Source organism: Tamandua tetradactyla, chromosome 14, assembly GCF_023851605.1.
Source record: "Tamandua tetradactyla isolate mTamTet1 chromosome 14, mTamTet1.pri, whole genome shotgun sequence".
NCBI lineage: Eukaryota > Metazoa > Chordata > Mammalia > Pilosa > Myrmecophagidae > Tamandua > Tamandua tetradactyla.
Genome location: NC_135340.1, coordinates 88,762,241 through 88,782,575, shown reverse-complemented (window position 1 = coordinate 88,782,575; position 20,335 = coordinate 88,762,241). Strand labels below are relative to the sequence as shown.

The window sequence follows — 20,335 nt, the reverse complement described above, 5'->3', positions numbered from 1 at the left end:
TAATGTTTTGCTTTACATTATGAGTTTTGGTTTCTTGTAACTGTCAGGCATTTTGTCATAAAAAGAAACAAAACAAATCTGAGAGCCTAATTTTAATCTCTTCATGTGGTTATTTGCCTTAGATCCTCAAATATCACAGTTAACAGAGAATATCTTATGATCAAATTAGTTTTTGATGGGGCCTTGCGTTAGTTAGATTCAGTTGTCAACTTGGCCAGGTGAGCATATCTAATCTTGTTGCTGCGGACATAAGCCAAGGGTACGTGAACCTCATCTGTTGCCAGTTACATCTGCAGTCGGCTAGGAGGCGTGTGTGCTGCAATGAGTGACGTTTGACTTAATTGGCTGGTGCTTAAATGAGAGATCGCAAGGTAGCACAGCCTAGCAGCTCGGCATTCCTCATCTCAGCACCAGCAGCTCAGCCCAGGCCTTTGGAGATGCAGAAAGAAGTTACCCTGGGGAAAGTTGTTTGAACCCAGGGGCCTGGAGAGAAGACCAGCAGAGACCATCTTGTGCCTTCCACGTAAGAAAGAACCTCAGTGGAAAGTAAGCTGCCTTTCCTCTGAAGAACCAACAAAATAAATCCCCTTTTATTAAAAGCCAATCTGTCTCTGGTGTGTTGCATTCCGGCAGCTAGCAAACTAGAACAGGCCTTTTTAGAGAGATGTTATAAATTAGATATTAAGGTTTATGTGGGAGAACTAAGAGAGAAAATGGGATATATTTATAGTAGTCCTGTAGCTACTCAAGCTTTTTGTAGTCAAGCCGAAATAGCTAAATTCCATAAATTTAAGGAAACAATGAACTTTTTCATTTGTTTTACTCCCCTTTTTCGTTATGCAACAGCTGTCATTGAAGTCTCTTTAATTTCAGTATTTAGGATTAATGACATAATGTAAGAGCCTGTTTCTAACAATTTATGAAGTATTGGCTAACGTTCAGATGTGAAGGCTGGTGCTAGTGATTGTTGAAGCTGTAATTTTGCACCACCATGGAGTCAGCCAGGCAAGACTATAAACCAGAGATTCTCTGATTTTTGTTTTTTTGAATAGACCTTTAGAGCTTTTCAAATTCTCACGACCTTTATATTCCCCTCCAAGTACTATCTAACATAAGCTAAAAAATTTAAGTGCCTTGTGCTTTTCTTATCTTATTTATTTATTCATTTATTAGCTTTTTATTAATTAAAAAAATTGACAAAACATTAAGATATCATTCCATTCTACATATACAATCAGTAATTCTTAATATCATCACATAGTTGCATATTCATCATTTCTTAGAACATTTGCATCGATTTAGAAAAAGAAATAAAAAGACAACAGAAAAAGAAATAAAATGAAAACAAAAAAAAAATTATACCTACCATACCCCTTACCCCTTGCTTTCACTGATCACTAGCATTTCAAACTAAATTTATTTTAACATTTGTTCCCCTTATTATTTCTTTTTATTCCGTATGTTCTACTCGTCTGTTGACAAGGTAGATAAAAGGGGCATCAGACACAAGGTTTTTCACAATCACACAGTCACATTGTGAAAGCTGTGTCATTATTCAATCATCATCAAGAAACATAGCTACTGGAACACAGCTCTACATTTTCAGGCAGTTCCCTCCAGCCTCTCCATTACATCTTGAATACAAGGTGATATCTACTTAATGCATAAGAATAACCTCCAGGATAACCTCTCTACTCTGTTTGGAATCTCTCAGCCATTGACACTGTCTCATTTCACTCTTCCCCCTTTTGGTGGAGAAGGTTTTCTCAATCCCTTGATGCTGAGTCTCAGCTCATTTTAGGGTTTTTCTTAATCCCTTGATGCTGAGTCTCAGCTCATTCTAGGGTTTTTCTTAATCCCTTGATGCTGAGTCTCAGCTCATTCTAGGGTTTTTCTTAATCGCTTGATGCTGAGTCTCAGCTCATTCTAGGGTTTTTCTTAATCCCTTGATGCTGAGTCTCAGCTCATTCTAGGATTTCTGTCCCACATTTCCAGGAAGGTCCACACCCCTGGGAGTCATGTCCTACATAGACGGGGAGGGTAGTGAGATTGCTTGTTGTGTTGGCTGGAGAGAAAGGCCACATCTGAGCAACAAAAGAGGCTCTCTTTGGGGTGACTCTTAGGTCTAAATTTTAAGTAGACTTGACCTATCCTTTGTGGGGTTAAGTTTCATATGAACAAACCCTAAGACTGAGGGCTCAGCCTATAGCTTTGGTTGTCCACACTGCTTGTGAGAATATCAGGAATTCAACTTGGGGAAGTTTACTTTTCCCCCTTTCTCACCATTCCCCAGAGGGGACTTTGCAGATACTTTTTTATTCACTGTTCATATCACTCTGGGATTTATCACGGTATCCCTCTGTACAAACCAAAAAAATCCCATGCCCTACTCAAGGTTCCATGTACTTAATGGTGTTCAATTAACCTGTCTACATAAGTTATATTAGGAAATGCAGTAGTCAAAATATAAATTTTGTACCAAATAAACATTTTTTGTTTTAGTCTCACACATAAGTTGCAATTTTAAAATATTAATTACTATCATTAGTCAGCTTCCTGCAGTAGTGATATTCCTATGTTCTTCCTACTGCAAAAACAATTTTTTAAATTTGTGCGGTTAGTCACTATCATTCTACACTCTATGCATTCTGAGAGATTATACCATCTCAGTCTTTATCGTCTATCTTTCTTTCTGATTTCATGTGTGCCCCCAGCCCTCCTCCTTCTATCATTCTCACATTCAGCTTCATTCAGTGTTTTAACCTAATTGTATTACAGTTAGGTAGCATTGTGCTATTCATTTCTGAGTTGTTACAATCAGTCCTGTTGCACAGTCTGCATCCCTTCAGCTCCAGTTACCCAATATCTTACCCTGTTTCTATCTCCTAATGGTCTCTGTTACCAGTGAAATTCTCCAAGTTTATTCCTAATGTCAGTTCATATCAGGAGACCATACAGTATTTGTCCTTTTGTTTCTGGCTAATCTCACTCAGAATAATGTCCTTAAGTTCCATCCATGTTGTCACATATTTCATAACTTTATTCTGTCTTATGGCTGCATAATATTCCATTGTATGTATATACCACAATTTGTTTAGCCACTCATCTGTTGATGGACATTTTGTCTGTTTCTCTCTCTTTGCAATTGTAAATAATGCTGCTATAAACATTGGTGTGCAAATGTCCGCTTGTGTCCTTGCCTTTATGTCCTCTGAGTAAATACCTAACAATGGTATTGCCAGCTCATATGGCAATTCTATATTTAGGTTCCTGAGGAACCGCCAAAGTGCCTTCCTCAGCAGTTGTACCATTTGACATTCCCTCCAACAGTGGATAAGTGTGGCTGTTTCTCCACATCCTCTCCAACACTTGTTGTTTTCTGTTTTATTGATAATGGCCATTCTGGTAGATGTGAGATGATATCTCATTGTGGTTTTGATTTGCATTTCCCTAATAGCCAGGGAAGTTGAGCATCTTTTCATATGCCCTTTGGCCATTTGTGTTTCCTCTTCTGGGAAGTGTCTGTTCAAGTCTGTTGTCCATTTTGTAATTGGGTTGTCTGTCTTTTTGTTGTTGAGTTGAACTTTACATATTCTGGATCCTAGACCTTTATCTGATATATCGTTTCCAGATATTGTCTCCACTGTGTAGGGTGTCTTTTTACTTTCTTGATGAAGTTCTTTGATGCACGAAAGTGTTTAATTTTGAGGAGTTCCCATTTATGTATTTCTTTCTTCAATACTCATGCTCTGGGTATAAGATCTAGGAAACTGCCTCCTATTATAAGATTTATAAGATGTTGTTGTTGAGTTGAACTTTACATATTCTGGATCCTAGACCTTTATCTGATATATCGTTTCCAGATATTGTCTCCACTGTGTAGGATGTCTTTTTACTTTCTTGATGAAGTTCTTTGATGCACGAAAGTGTTTAATTTTGAGGAGTTCCCATTTATCTATTTCTTTCTTCAATACTCATGCTCTGGGTATAAGATCTAGGAAACTGCCTCCTATTATAAGATTTATAAGATATCTCCCTACATTTTCTTCCAACAGTTTTATGGTCTTAGATCTAATGTTTCAGTCTTTCATCCATTTTGAGTTAATTTTTGTATGGGGTGTGAGATATGGAACCTCTTTCATTCTTTTGCATATGGATATCCAGTTCTCTAGGTACCATGTATTGAAGAGAGTATTCTGTCCCAGGCAAGTTGACTTGACTGCCTTATCAAAGATCAGTTGTCCATAGATGAGAGGGTCTATATCTGAACACTCTATTCGATTCCATTGGTCAGCATATCTATCTTTATGCCAGTACCATGCTGTTTTGAGCACTGTAGCTTCATAGTACGCCTTAGATTCAGGTAGTGTGAGGCCTCCAACTTCATTTTTCTTTTTCAGGAAATTTTTAGCTATTCAGGGCACCCTGCTCCTCCAGATAAATTTGATTATTGCTTTTTCTATTTCTGAAAAGTAAGTTTTGGGGATTTTAATTGGTATTGCATTTAATCTGTAAATAAATTTAGGTAGAGTTGACATCTTAACGATATTTGGTATAGTTAAGATGTCCATGAACATGGTATGCCCTTCCATTTATTTAAGTCTCCTGTGATTTCTTTTGACAATTTCTTGTAGTTTTCCTTGTATATGTCTTTTGTGTCTTTAGTTAAGTTTATTCCTAAATATTTTATTCTTTTGGTTGTGATTGTAAATAGATTTTTTTTTCTTGATTTCCCCCTCAGATTGTTCATTACTAGTGTATAGAACCACTACAGATTTTTGAGTGTTAATCTTGTAACCTGTTACTTTGCTGTACTGATTTATTAGCTCTAGTATTTTAGCTGTGGATTTTTCAGGGTTTTTGACATATAGTATCATATCATCTGCAAACAGTGAGAATTTTACTTCTTTCCTTTCCAATTTTGATGCCTTGTATTTCTTTTTGTTGTCTAATTACTCTGGCTAGAACTTCCAACACAGTGTTGAATGACAGTGGTGACAGTGAACATCCTTGTCTTGTTCCTGATCTTCAGGGGAAAGTTTTCAGTTTTTCCCTGTTGAGGATGATGTTAGCTGTGGGCTTTTCATATATTCCCTTTATTATGTTGAGGAAATTCCCTTCTATTCCTACTCTTTGAAGTGTTTTCAACAAGAAAGGATGTTGAATTTTGTCAAATGCCTTTTCTGCATCAATCGAGATGATCATGTGGTTTTTCTGCTTTGATTTGTTGATATAGTTATTACATAAATTGATTTTCTTATGTTGAACCATCCTTGCATACCTGTGATGAATCCTACTTGGTCATGGTGTATAATTTTTTTAATGTACTGCTGGATTCGATTTGCAAGAATTTTTTTTTAGGATTTTTGCATCTGTATTCATTGGAGCAGTTGGTCTGTAGTTTTCTTTTCTTGTAATATCTTTGTCTCGCTTTGGTATGAGGGTGTTGGCTTGGTAGAATGGGTCAGGTTGCCTCCCCTCTTCTTCAGTTTATTTGAAGAGTTTTACCAGGATTGGTACTAATTCTTTCTTGAATGTTTGGTAGAATTCACCTGTGCAGTATCTTGTCCTGGACTTTTCTTTTTGGGAAGCTTTTTAATGATTGATTCAATTTCTTTACTTTTGATTGGTTTATTGAGGTCATCTGTTTCTTCTCAAGTCAATGTTGGTTGTTCATGCCTTTCTAGGAAGTTGTCCCTTTCATCTACATTGTCTAGCTTATTAGCATAAAGTTTTTCATAGTATCCTCTCATTACTTCCTTTATTTCTGTGGTGTCAGCGGTTATGTCTCCTCTTCCATTTCTGATTTTCTTTATTTACATCCTTTCTCTTCTGGTTTTTGTCAACCTTGCTAAGGGTCCATCAATTTTATTGATTTTCTCATAGAACCAACTTCTGGTTTTGTTGATTTTCTCGATTGTTTTCATGTTCATAGTTTCATTTATTTCTGCTCTAATATTTGTTATTTCTTTCCTTTTGTTTGCTTTGGGGTTAATTTGCTCTTCTCTAGTTCTTCCAAGTGGACAATTAATTCCTTGATTTTTGCTCTTTCTTCTTTTTTGATACAGGCATTTAGGGCAATAAATTTCCCTCTTAGCAGTGCCTTTGCTGCTTCCCATAAATTTTGATATGTTGTGTTTTTATTTTCATTTTCCTCGAAATATTTACTGATTTCTCTTGCAATTTTTCCTTGACCCACTGGTTGTTTAAGAGTGTGTTGTTGAGCCTCCATATATTTGTGAATTTTCTGGCCTTCTGCCTATTAGTGATTTCCAGCTTTGTTCTTGTATGATCTGAGAAAGTGTTTTGTATGATTTCAATCTTTTTAAATTTATTGAGACTTGCTTTGTGACCCAGGATATGGTCTATCCTTGAGAATGATCCATGAGCACTTGAGAAAAAAGGTGTATCTTGCTGTTGTGGAGTATAATGTTCTATATATGTCTGTTAAGTCTAGCTCATTTATTGTATTATTCAAATTCTCTGTTTCTTTACTGCTCCTCAGTCTAGATGGTCTGTCCATTGAGGAGAATGGGGAATTGAAGTCTCCAAACTATTATGGTAGATGTGTCTATTTCTCTTTTCAGTGTTTGCCTCTTGTATTTTGGAGCATTCTGGCTCAGTGCACAAATATTTATGATTGTTATGTCTTCTTGTTGAATTGTTCCTTTTATTAATACATAGTGTCCTTCTTTGTCTCTTTTAACTGTTGTACATTTGAAGCCTAAGTTGTTGGATGTTAGTATAGCTACTCCTGCTCTTTTCTGATTGTTATTTGCATGGAATATCTTTTCCCAATGCAACCTATGCTTATCCTTTGGTCTAAGATGTGTTTCCTGTTGACAGCATATAAATGGGTCCTGTTTTTTAATCCATTCTGCCAGTCTGTGTCTTTTGATTGGGGAGTTTAATCCATTAACATTTAGTGTTATTAGTGTACAGGCAGTACATTCTTCTACCATTTTGCCTTTTTGGATTTTATATGTCATATCTCATTTTTCTTCTTTTTACCTGTGCTGGTTTGATAGGAAGTATGCCCCCTAAGAAAAGCCATGTTTTAATATAAATCCCATTTCATAAAGGTGGAATAATCTCTATTCAATACTGTATGTTTGAAACTGCAATGAGATCATCTCCCCAGTTGATGTGATTTAGCCAAGAATGGTTGTTAAATTGGATTAGGGGACAACATGTCTCTACCCATTTGGGTGGGTCTTGATTAGTTTCTGAAGTCCTGTAAAAGAGGACATATTTTGGAGAGTGAGAGATTCAGAGAGAGCAGAGAATGCTGCAGCACCACGAAGCAGAGAGTCCACCAGCCAGCGACCTTTGGAGATGAAGAATGAAAATGCCTCCCGGGGAGCTTCATGAAACCAGAAACCAGGAGAGAAAACTAGCAGATGACGCCGTATTCGCCATGTGCCCTTTCAGCTGAGAGAGGAACCCTGACCGTGTTCACCATGCGCCTTTCCAGATGAGAGAGAAGCCCTGAACTTCATCGGCCTTCTTGAACCAAGGTATCTTTCCCTGGATGCCTTTGATTAGACATTTCTATAGACTTGTTTTAATTGGGACATTTTCTCAGCCTTAGAACTGTAAACTAGCAACTCATTAAATTCTCCCTTTTAAAAAGTCATTCCGTTTCTGGTATATTGCATTCCGGCAGCTAGCAAACTAGAACATTACCTTTAGTAAAAAAGTCTACACTCTTCTCCACACCTCTCTCTCCTGTCTTTTCTTATCTGTCTCTAGTGCTTCCTTTGGTATTTATTGCAAAGCTGGTCTCTTGGTCACAAATTCTCTCAGTTAATTTTTGTCTGAAAATGTTTTAATTTCTGCTTCATTTTTGAAGGACAGTTTTGCTGGATATGGAATTCTTGTTTGCCAGTTTTTCTCGTTTAGGATCTTAAATATATCATCCCACCATCTTCTCACCTCCATGGTTTCTGCTGAGAAATCTACGCATAGTCTTACTGGGCTTCTGTTGTATGTGATGGATTGTTTTCCTATTGCTGCTTTCAAGAGTCTCTCTTTCTCTTTGACATCTCACATTCTGATTAATAAGTGTCTTGGAGTACGTCTGTTTGGATCTGTTCTCTTTTGGGTATGCTGCAGTTCTTGGGTCTGTAATTTTAGGTCTTTCATAAGAGTTGGGAAATTTTCAGTGATAATTTCCTCCATTAGTTCTACTTCTGGGACACCCACAACACATATATTCATGTGCTTCATGTTGTCATTCAGTTGCCTGAGTCCCTGCTCATATTTTTCCATTCTTTTCCCTATCTTTTTTCTTTTGCTTGTCGGATTTCAGATGTTCCGTCCTCCAGTTCACTTATACTGTCTTCTGCCTCTTGAAATCTGACATTGTAGGTTTCCGTAGTTTTCTTCATCTCTTCTACTGTGCCTTTCATTCCCATAAGTACTGTGATTTGTTTTTTCAGACTTTCGATTTCTTTTTGTTTATTCCTTGCCTTCTTTATATCCTCCCTCAATTCATTGAGTTGATTTTTGATAAGGTTTTCAATGTCTGTTCGAACATTCTGAATTAATTGTTTCAACTCCTGTATCTCATTTGAATTGTTGATGTGTTCCTTCGACTGGGCCATTTCTTTAATTTTCCTAGTGTGATTCATTATTTTTTGCTGGCATCTAGGCATTTAATTTCCTTTATTAGTTTATTCTGGAGATTGTTTTCACTTTTTTTTTTACCTAGGGTTTTCTTGCTGGATGACTTCGTTGTCTATCTGTTCTTTGACATTCAGTTCAGTTTATTCTAGTCCTCTAGCTTAGGTTTTGTTTAATAGACCAGAATTTTTTGTTTGTTTGTTTTTTGCCCTGCCTGTATGGTCCCTTTCCCCCACCCCTTAGGAGGGTCTGCTTAGGTATTATAGACCCCAGTCAGATTTTCCCAGACCAAACTTGTCTCCTGTCAGGAGGAAAGAGTCAACTGCATCAGTTTTCCCTGAGGGTGAGACCCAGCAGATTAAAAGGTTTTCCTATGAAGTCTCTGGACTGTGCATTTTTCCTACCTTTGCTCAGTATGTGGTGCTTGTCTGCCTACAGGTCCCACCAGCATAAGGTGATATGGTACCTTTAACTTCAGCAGACACTCCCTGCTGGGGGTGTGGTGAAGACAGAGGAGAGGTCGTAGGCTGGCTTTAATCATTTCCCCTTTCCGGACCCTGGGGTCTGAACTGCTTGAGGGAGGGATTCCACCTGAGCTGGGCCGCACCCCTCTCCTGGGGAAGGCACAGCCTCTAGACAAACTCTCAAACAAGCCTGTTTCTGCTTATGCCTGGGGCAGTGGAGTCTAAGAAGCCTTGCAGCTGTATCCAAAGAGTAATCAAGCCATAGAAACATAGCAACAAAAGAGAAAAAAATCCTTTTCAGAGCAGGACCCCATTCTTTGGGTTTGCCAATCAAGAGCTGAAGTTGATATGTTGCTCTTGTATCTCCAGGTCCTATGTGCCCCCTCCTTTCCCAGACCTTTTCAGATCCAAAAAAAATCTTTTTTTTTTTTTTATGTCAGCCCTGCCCCCTCTGCGCCTGGGGCAAAAACCAGTGACCTCTGCTTTCCCTCAAGGTTCAGCTGAACTAGGGGCCTAATTTTAGGAGTCAGAATTTGTTAATTAATTCCACAATTGGAGTTTGTTTGGTCCCAGCCCCTACTGCTGTTACAGTCCCTTTCCTTTCCCCTCTGGGAAGTAGCCTGTGGGTGAGGGGCACCGGCAGCCAGGGCTCGGGAAACTCATGGTTCTGGGTAGGCTTGCAGCTGGTCCAGACCAGGGGTATGGTGTGTGTCCGGTCACTGACATGGCCCCAGGAGTTGTTTTGTACTGTTTCTGGCTATTTAGTAACTATTTTGGAGGAGGAACTAAATCCCATTCCTCACTAAAGCCGCCATCTTGGCTCCTCTCTCCTTTTGTTACTTTTTGATAATCCTTTCTAATTCTCTGTCTATCCAGCTTTGACATCTCCAGGGCTATTTTTGTAAACTGGCTCTGCAGGAGGTATACCATCTGCTGTCACCCCCTCACATTGTATTCCTGGGGTGGCTGGGTGGAGGTACAGGGCCGTACTCAGCTCAGTGGAAGGGACATTTTGATCATAGTGGAGGTGAATTCAAGGCACACCTCAGAGAGGTGCTGTACTCACTTGGCACAGGGAGCTTGGTATAGGCAGTGAAATGACTTGTATTCTGTTGGCGCATTTTGCAGGCGGGGTGGGTGAAGGACCATCCCAAACAGTTGAATTTCCTCTTGAATGGTGGTGCTAACTCTATCCCATTAAAAAATAATAAAGGCAGCATGTGTTGAATGGTTACTGAGTGCCAGGTGTTCTTCTGAGTGTTGCAGCCCCTCCACCAACCCTCGTGACTCCCGTGCATTATGGGAATATTAACGTTCTGGGCAGCAGGGACACAGCAGCTATGCCAGGAGGCCCCCTGGCTCCCATCCTCATCTTCAGTTCTTGCCTCTCTTCTTCTCTTGAAATGATTGGCCTAGAGAAGATTTAAGGAAGTGATTAACCATTAAAATAAGGGCATCTAACGTTTCTCATCAGTTTTGAAAAAGCCTGTGTCTAGTTATGTGTTGTGAGAAAGTTAAGTAAAAAATGATATCAGTCACCTCATATTTTACCTCCTTTCCCTACCCCAACACAACAAATATCCCCAAAACCTATGCTTAGAAATAGTGATTGGAAATAAATACACAAAAATGTTCAAAGTGATAATCTTTGGTTCAGTGTTAGGATTATAGGAGTCTTCTTTGTGTGTTCTTTCATACTTGTCAAATTTTTATTCAGAATTTCTTCGAATAGAAAAAAATTTTTCAAAATGTTCCCCTACAGGAAGTTGCAGGAATGGTACGTAGAGTCTCTTGAACCTTCCTCCTGCAGTGGCATATAACTGTAGTACAATATCAAAACCACTAACGTGACTTTGGTACAGACTGTTAATTAGACTGCTAGTTTTATATGTACTCATGTACATATGTGCTTCTGTGCCCTTTTGGTCCCAGGTGGAGGGTCATGTGACCACTGCCACAGGCAGTGCATAGAACTGTTTTGTCACTGCAGAGGATTGCCCTGGGATCCGTTTTTAGTCATACCACCCTCCCTGCTGCGGTCTCTGGCTACCACTGTTCTGTTCCCTAGTGCTGTGGTTAGGTTGTTTTGGAGGTTGTTCATTCAGTAAACGGTATCTTACCTATTATGGTGGTCGTCTTTCACTTAACTTAAAGTCCATCAAGTGGTCAGTAGTTTGTTACTTTCCTCCTGCTGAATAGTTTCCCATTATGTGGTTGTACCAGAGTTTGTTTACCATTCACCTACTGAACATTTATTTCTTTTCAATTTTTGGCTATTGCAAATAAATTGGCTATAAATATTTATGTACAAGTCTTTGTGTACATATTTGTCTCCATTTCTCCGACTTAAATGCCCAGAAGTACAATTGTTGGCTGATGGGGTGAGTGGGTGTTTAGTTTTACAAGAAATAGCCAAACTCAGTTTGCACAGAGGCCATACCGTTTTATGTTTCCATTAGCAGTGTGTGAGATCTGCCTTATCCACATTCTTGCCAGCATTTGGTATTAGCAGTGTTTTTATTTTAGCCATTTTAATGTGAATGTAATAATGCCACTCTGTGATTTAATTTACATTTCCCTAATGGCTAATGATGTTGAATATCATTTTATGTGCTTATTTGCAATCTGTTCATCTTCTTTGGTGAATGCTTGTTCATGTCTTTTGAGTTGGGTTTGTTTTTTTATAGTTGAGTTTTGAGATTTCTTTATACATGCTAGATAATAATCCTTTAACTGTGTATGTGGTTGGTTTGATTGTATTTTCCTCCTCTTTCACAGAGAAAAATTTTAAGTTTTGATGAGGTTCAATTTGCCAATTTTTCCTTTTATGGATTATACTTTTGGTGTGAAGTCTAAGAACTTTTCTCCTAGACATAGCAGTGGGTCTTGATTTTTTCCTGAAAGCTTTGTAGTTTTATGTTTACATTTACATCCATGATCCCTTTTGAATTAATTTTTGTTTGAGGTATATGAGTATAAGTCATGGTTCATTTCTTTGCCTGTAGATGCCAGTTGCTCCCACACCATTGATTCTTTGCTGTCGAAGTGCCTTTGTACCTTTGTAGAAAATTCCTTTGGATGTTTTGGTGTGGCTCTCCCCCACTGAATTCCCAGATTCTCTGTTATGACTCCCAGGGGTATAAATTTCCCTGGCAGTGTGGGACAAGACTACTGGGAATGAACTGGGACCCAGCATCATGGGATTGAGGAAGCCTGCTTGACCAAAAGGGGAGAGGGAGAAATGAGACAAAATAAAGTTTCAGTAGCTGAGAAATTTCAGACAGAGTCGAGAGGTTATCCTGGAGCATTATATAGATATTCCTCTTTAGTTTATGGTATATTGAAGTAGCTAGAGGGGGACATAGCTGAAACTGTTGAACTGTGTTCCGGTAGCCTTAATTCATTCTTTCTTTCTTTTTTTAAAACATTTTTGAGAAATAGCCATGCACATACAGTCCAAACATATTATACAATCAGTGGCTCACAATATTATTACGTAATTGTGTATTCTTCACCATGATCATTTTAGAACATTTGCATCACTCCAGAAAAAGAAACAAAAAGATAAAAAAAAGAACTCATGTGTCCCATACCCTTTACCTCTACTTTTCATTGGCCCACAGTATTTCAATCTATCCAGTTTTTACCCTTTATTTCCCCTTATTATTTATTTATATATTATTTTGTATGGGCAGGCCCCAGGAATTGAACCTGGGTCTATAGCGTGGCAGGTGAGCATTCTGCCTTTGAGCCACTGTCGCGCCACCCTATTTATTTTTTATCCTTATTTTTTTTTACTCATCTGTCCATACCCTGGATAAAAGGAGCATCAGACACAAGGTTTTCACAATCACAAAGTCACATTGTAAAAGCTTTATACTTATACAGTCCTCTTCAAAAATCAAGGCTTTTGGAACACAGTTCAACAGATTCAGTAGCTTTAATTCTTGAAGACGACTGTATAACTGTATAGCTTTTAAAATGTGATAAACTTTGTGTCTGATGCTCTCTTTTTCTAGGGTATGGACAGATGAGTAAAAAATTAAGGACAGCAAATAAATAATAGGCGGGGGGATAGGGGTAAAAAATTGGGTAGATTGCAATACTAGTGGTCAATGAGAAGGAGGGGTAAAGGGGTATGGGACGTATGTTTTTTTCCTTTATATTTTTCTGGAGTGATGCAGATGTTCTAAAAATAATCATGGTGAAGAATGTACGACTGTGTAATGATATTGTAAGCTATTGATTGTGTACTTTGGATGGACAGTATGGTGCATGAAGACATCTCAACATATTAAATGATGTAAAAAAAAGTGACTTTTTTTCCGAAAATCATTTTAGCTATTCTGAGTCCTTTGCATTTTGTATAGATATTTGAATGTTTGTCTATATCTTAAAAAAAAAATCTTGTTGTGTTGTTGATAGGAATTGTGTTCGACCTATCAATCAGTTTGTGGATAATTGACATATTTCCTGTGTTGAGTCTTCCAGTCCCTGAATACTGTATGTCTCTCCATTTATTTAGATCTTTGATTTCTTTATCAGCATTTTGTAATTTTCCTTCAGACCCTATATGTGTTTCATTAGATTTTTGTTATTCCTTTTTTGTGAGTGATTATAAATGGCCTTGTGTTTTAGATTTTGATTTCCATATGTTTATGTTGTGCCCAGTGACCTTGCTAAATTCACTAATTAATTCTAGGAGTTTTTTGTGGATACCTTTGGATTTTCTGTGTAGACAATCCTGTATATCCCCCTATAAGGCGGGGGAGCAGTGGTGGTGGTGGGGCCGGCACATGCCCCCTAGTCCCTTGGTGACGATGGGACTCCTATGGGGATGGAGAGGGAGTGGGAAGAACAAGGTCCAGACCTTCCCGGCCTCCAGCCATCTTCCTCTGCTCAGGAAAGGGGTAGGTTCCCAAACTTTGCCTGGGTCTCCCCTGGTTCATTGGTTGTAGAGGAATGTGTCCTCCGGGCTTCCTATTACCTTCTAAACCACCCAATTCTTTTTCAAGTTGAGTATTAGTTACAACACACAATGCTTTCTCTCTTTAGGAGCTTTTAGTACCTTTTGTGATAAAAGAATCTCTACAAGTCATCAGAAAATAGCAGCTTATATTATGGCCTGAGTGTGCCAGACTTGGTTCTAAGCTCTTTGCAGGTCCTGACCCATTTAATGCCAAGCTCCCATCTGGGAGGTGCTAATGCTGAGGGTTTAGTATAGGTGGAAGCCAGGCCTAGCATTAGCAGATATAACAGCCCCTTTGCCTCTCTGGAGCCCCCACACCTCACTGGGTGAACCGCAGCTCTTCAGTGCTGGGCTCAGTATTTTTCCTTTGGTAACTTCTGCATTTTTACTGGTATTATTTGCAGTTAATATGGGTTGTGTAAAATGTTTTGGTTTCTCTTGAATATTGGGGCCAAAGTTGTTTTCTTTAGAAATATACATTGGATTTTATAAGGTAAATCAGAGTAAAAATCTGTACTTAATCTGTATATATTAGATGACCTCTAACACTTATTCTAAAGAAATTTTTTACTCACTTTATCTGGTAAAAGATAACAAAGGTTTTTCATCATTACTATTTAATGTGCTATTCTGAAATAAATGTGAACCTCATAGTAATTAATGACAAATGGTGTTTTCCATTTTCACATGTGAAGGCCGCGCTGGACGAGTAGCAAAAGGCTACTGTTACAGACTAGTTCACAAAGATTTCTGGAACAACTCCATCCCAGACCGTGCCATTCCTGAGATGTTGGTAATCAGCTTTTCTCTTTTTCAAAGTTAGTTTCTAATATAGACTTTTACTGAACAGTCTTGAGTGATAGAATTTTTAAAAACTTTTTATTTTGAAACAATTTCAAATTTATAGGACAGTTGCAAAAATAATTCAAAACCCATACACAGAAAATCCAACATAAACCCACCCCACTACCGAGATACCCAGATCCATCAATTTTAACATTTTCCCACTTTTGTCGTATTTCTTTCTTTCCTGGTGTTTCCTGAACATTTGAGGGCAGGTTGTACGCATTACATTCCTTGAACACATAATACTTCCATGTACATTTCTTATGAACAAAGTTATTCACTTATGTAATCACCTTAAGTGCAGTTATCAAGTTCAAGAGATTTAGGGTTGATATGAAGCTTATATTCTGTAATTCATTTTTTCTAATGATCCAATAATGTCCCCTTGAGCCTTTTCTCCTTCATTCTTTTTTTTTTTTTAAAGTATTTATTTTATTTTATTATTTTTTGTTTGTTTGTTTGTTTTTTACATGGGCTGGGGCTGGGAATCGAACCGGGGTCCTCTGGCATGGCAGGCAAGCACTCTTGCCCGCTGAGCCACCGCGGCCCGCCCCTCTCCTTCATTCTTAATCTAATCCATTATCATGTACTACATTGAATTTTCATTGTTTCTTTAATTGCTCATTCTTTTTTTTTTTATTGTGGAAACATATATACGATAAATCTTCCCATCCCAACACCTCCAAGTACACCATTCTGCAGGATTAATTACATTCACAATATTGCAGTACCCTCACCATCATCTATTACTAGAACTTTCCTGACTCCAGAAAGAAGCCCTCACTCATTTTGCCTTAACTCCTCCCATTGATTCTGCCATCCACCCCTTTTAACCTGCATTCTACTTTCTGTCTCTGTGATTTTCTTTGTGATTGCCGTGGGGCTTAAATTTAGTATCCTAAGTGTTTACTTCTTCACAAGGCTTCAGTCAGTTGTCTAACTTTGATATTTAACTCCACTTTTTACTTCCTATAAGATCTAAAAGGCAAATGCATAAAACATAATAAATCAATGGTTTTGAACTCAAAATGTATAAATATATAATTGGTAACAAGAACTGTAAAGGTACACAAGGGTATAGGGCATAGTTTACTGATGTTATTGAAATTAAGCTGGTATCAAAGCAAACTTAATGGTTATAGATTTTGGATGTTAATCTGGCAGTGTTTTAATTCTTCATTTTTTTTTCTTGAGAGAACTTATTTATATTTGTAGTATTAATCAGTGGGACACATGAGTGTATACAACCCCTTTCATTCATGTTCACCATCAATATGGTAATTTTACTTATAGACTCACTAGTGAACAACCTTCACTTCTGTCTATTCCCTTACAGTAAATTCAACCTCATTAGCAAACTATTCTCCCATCTCAAGCTTCTGTGTATCTCTAGATCCCCTATATTCTGTTTTACAAGCCTCTGATTTTACCTTTACCATGCGCATAAAAGTGGAATCATACACTATCTGTCCTTTTGTTTCTGACTCATTTCACTCAGCATGGTGTCCTCAAGGCTCATCCATCTTGTCATGTGGTTCAAAATATCATTTCCTCTTATTGCTGCATGATTCCATTGTATGTATATACCACATTTTGTTTATATACTTTTCTGTTGATGGGCACTTGGACTGTTTCCATCTTTTGGCTATTTTGAATAGTGCTGCTATGAAAGTCCATGTGCAAATGTCCATGTCACTGCTTTCAGCTTTTCTAGGTGTATAGTGAGTATTGCTGGGTCATAGGGCAACTGGATATATGGTTTTCTGAGAAACTGCCAGACTGTCTTCCATAACAGCTGCACCATTATACATTCCCAATGGCAGTGTATAAGTGTCCCAATTTGTCCACATCCTCTCCAACATTTGTAGTTTCCTGTTTGTTTAATAGCAGCCATTGATATAGCTGTGAGATGGTATCTCATTGTAGTCTTCATCTGCATTTTCCTTGTAGCTGATAAGAATGCACATCTCTTCATGTGCTTTTCAGCCATCTGTATTTGTTCTTCAGAAAAATGTCTATTCATATCTTTAGCCCACCTTATAATTTGATTGCATGTTCTTTTGTTGTCGAGTTGTATGATTTCTTTATATATACAGGATATCAAACCTTTGTCTGATGTGATTTTCAAATATTTTTTCCCATTGAGTTGGCTGCTTCTTTACCTTTTTGATGAAGTCTTTTGAGGTGCGAAAGTATTTGATTTTGTGGAGTTCCCATTTATCTATTTTTTTTTTCTGTTGCTTGTGCTTTGGGTATAAAGTTTAGGAAGCTACCTCCTATAACTAGGTCTTGAAGATGTTTCCCTACATTTTCTTCTCGGAGCTTTATGACACTGGTTCTTATATTTAGGTATTCGATCCAATTTGAGTTAATTTTTATATAGGGTGTAAGGTAAGGGTCTGTTTTCATTCCTTTAGCTATTGATATCCAGTTCTCCCATGCCTGTTTATTGAAAAGGTTGATGGAATTTTGATGGTACTGCATTGAATCTGTAGATCAGTTTCAGTACAAATTACATCTTAACTTCATTTAACTTTCATGTCCATGAGCAGGGAATATCTTTCCACCTATTTAGATCTTCTTTGATATCTTTCAACAATGCTATGTAGTCTCTGTGTACAAATCCTTTATGTCCCTGGTTAAATTCATTCCTAGATACTTGATTCTTTCAGTTGCAATTTTGAATGGAATTTTTTCCTTAATTGACTCCTTGGTTAGGTCATTACTTGTGTATGAAAACATTACTTATTTTTTTACATTAATTTTATACTTGCCACCTTGATGAATTTGTTCATTAGCTTGAGTAACTTTGTTGTAGATTTCTCGGATTTTCCAAGTATAGTATCATGTCATCTGTAAATAATGAGTTTTACTTCTTCCTTTCCAATTTAGATGCCTTTTATTTCTTTTTCCTGCCTGATTGCTCTTGGTAGAACTTCTAGTACAATGTTGAATAATAGTGGTGGCAGAGGGCATCCTTGTCTCATTCCCAATCTTAGGGGGAAAACTTTCAGCCTCTCACCATTGAGTACGATGCTAGCTATGGGTTTTCATATATGCCTTTTATCATGTTGAGGAAGTTACCTTTGATTCCTACCTTTTGAAGTGTTTTTAGAAAAGGATGTTGGATTTTGTGGAGTGCTTTTTCAGCATCAGCTGAGATGGTATGATTTTTCCCTTTTGATTTGTTAATTTGCTTTATTATGTTAACCGATTTTTTTGTTGAACCATCCTTGCATTCTTAGTATAAACCCCATTTTGTTGTGGTGTGTAATTCTTTTAATGTGCTGTTGGGTCTTATTTGCTAATATTTTGTTGAGAAGTTTTGCATCTGTGTTCATTAGGGAGTTGGTCTCTTGTTTTCCTTTCTTGTAGCATCTTTACCTGATTTTGGTATTGAAGTTATGTTAGTTTCATAAAATGGATTAAGTAGTATTCCTTTTTCCTCAAATTTTTGGAAAAGTTTGAGCAGGATTGGTGTTAGTTATTTTTGGAATGTTTGGTAAAATTCCCCTGTGAAGCCATTTGGGCCTGGGATTTTCTTTTGTAGGAAGATTTTTGATGAATGATTGAATCTCTTTACTTGTGATTACTTTTTTGAGATCATCTGTTTCTTCTTGAGTCAGTGTAGCTAATTTGTGTGTATCTTGGAATTTGTCCATTTCATTTAAGTTGTCTAGTTTGTTGGTGAATAGTTGTTCACAATATCCTCTTATGACTTCTTTTATTTCTTCAGGGTCTGTGGTAACATAGCCCTTCTCATTTCTGATTTTATTTGCACCTCTCTCTTTTTTCTATGTCAGCCTTGCTAGTGGCCTATCAGTTTTATTGTTTTTCTCATAGAGCCAACTTTTGATTTTATTGATTCTTTCTACTGTTCTTTTGTTCTCTCGTTCATTTAGCTCTGCTTTACTCTTTATTTGTCTTGTTTTATTTGCTTTGGGATTAGTTTGCTGTTCTTTCTCAAGTTCTTCCAAGTGAGCAGTGAAGTCCTCAATCTTTGCTCTTTCTTTTTTTTTAATACAGGCATTTAGGGCAATAACTTTCCCTCTCAACACAGCCTTTGCCACATCCCATAAGTTCTGATATGTTGTATTCCCATTTTCATTAGTCTCCAGATAGCTGCTGCTATATCTAGCAATTTCTTCTTTGACCCACTCGTTGTTTAAGAGTGTGTTATTTAATCTCCATATACTTGTGAAAGTTCCCATTCTTTGGAGGTTATTGATATCCAGCTTCACTCCATTGTGATCAGAGAAAGTGCTTTGAATTAAGTCAGTGTTTTTAAATCTATAAAGACCTGTTTTGTGCCCCAGAATATGATCTATCCTGGAGAATGTTCCATGAGCACTTGAGAAAAATGTGTATACTGATGTTCTGGGGTGTAATGACCTCTATATGTCTGTTATGACTAATTAATTTATCGGGTTGTATAAGTTCTCTGTTACCTTCTTGATTCTCTGTCTGGTTGTTCTTTCTATAGAGGAGGGTGGTGTATTGAAGTCTCCGACTATTATTATTGAAACATCTATCATTCCTTTCAGTTTTGCCAGTGTCTGTCTCATGTACTTTGGTGCTCCTTGATTGAGAGCATAGACATTTATGAAGTTATTTCTTCTTGGTTAGTTGTCCCCTTTACTAATACATAGTGTCCTTCTTTGTCTCTTTTTTTTTCTTATTAATTAAAAAAATTAACAACAAACAAAAATATTAACATATCATTCCATTCTACATATACAATCAGCACCTTCTTTGTCTCTTATGATATCTTTACATTTAAAGTCTATTTTGTCCAATATTAGTATAGCTACTTCTGCTTTCTTTCAGTTACAGCTTGCATGGAACATCTTTTTCCATCCTTTCACATTCAATCTATTTGTATCCTTGTGTCTAAGATGAGTCTCTTGTAAGCAGCATATAGCTGGATTATATTTCTCAATCTGTCCTGCCAATCTGTATCTTTTAATTGGTAGGTTTAGTTTGGTAGGTTTAGTTTGTTAACATTCAAAGTTATTACTGAAAAGGCATTTCTTGAATCCACCATTTATCCTTTGGATTTTATTTTTCAGATCTATATGTTCTTTTCCCTATTTCCTTTTATCTCTTAGATTATCTTTATTGGTTTCAGCTGTTATTTCTTTGAATCTAGCTAGTATTAGGACAGAGCATTACTTAAATGCTGGAACTAACAAAATAGAAAAAAGGAAAAAGGTTCTCCAGACCACACTCTTCTGTCTTTTGTTTTTTCAGCTAGCAGAACTTGTAGAGCTGGTCTCTTGTTGACATATGCACCCAGCCTTTGTGAGAATTTTGATCTCTCCCTCAGGTTTGTTTTGTTTTGTTTTGTTTATTTTATTTCTCCCTCAGTTTTAAAGGATAGTTTGGTTGGGTACAGGATTCTTGGCTGGAAATCTTTCTCTTTCAGGATTTA

The 20,335-nt window shown here is 37.4% G+C and overlaps 1 protein-coding gene across 8 annotated transcripts in view; it reads left to right on the top strand.

The window, feature by feature from the left end:
• TDRD9 (tudor domain containing 9) overlaps nucleotides 1-20,335 on the top strand; it is a 231,751-nt gene that overhangs the window by 115,687 nt on the left and 95,729 nt on the right. For all 8 annotated transcript variants that reach the window (XR_013162468.1, XM_077128393.1, XM_077128398.1 and 5 more), the window contains one exon: nucleotides 14,754-14,851. Coding sequence is in view for 7 of the 8 variants with exons in the window: in XM_077128393.1 (XP_076984508.1) it covers nucleotides 14,754-14,851 (98 nt within the window). In the remaining variant the exon portion in view is untranslated. The remainder of the gene's footprint in view (nucleotides 1-14,753; nucleotides 14,852-20,335) is intronic.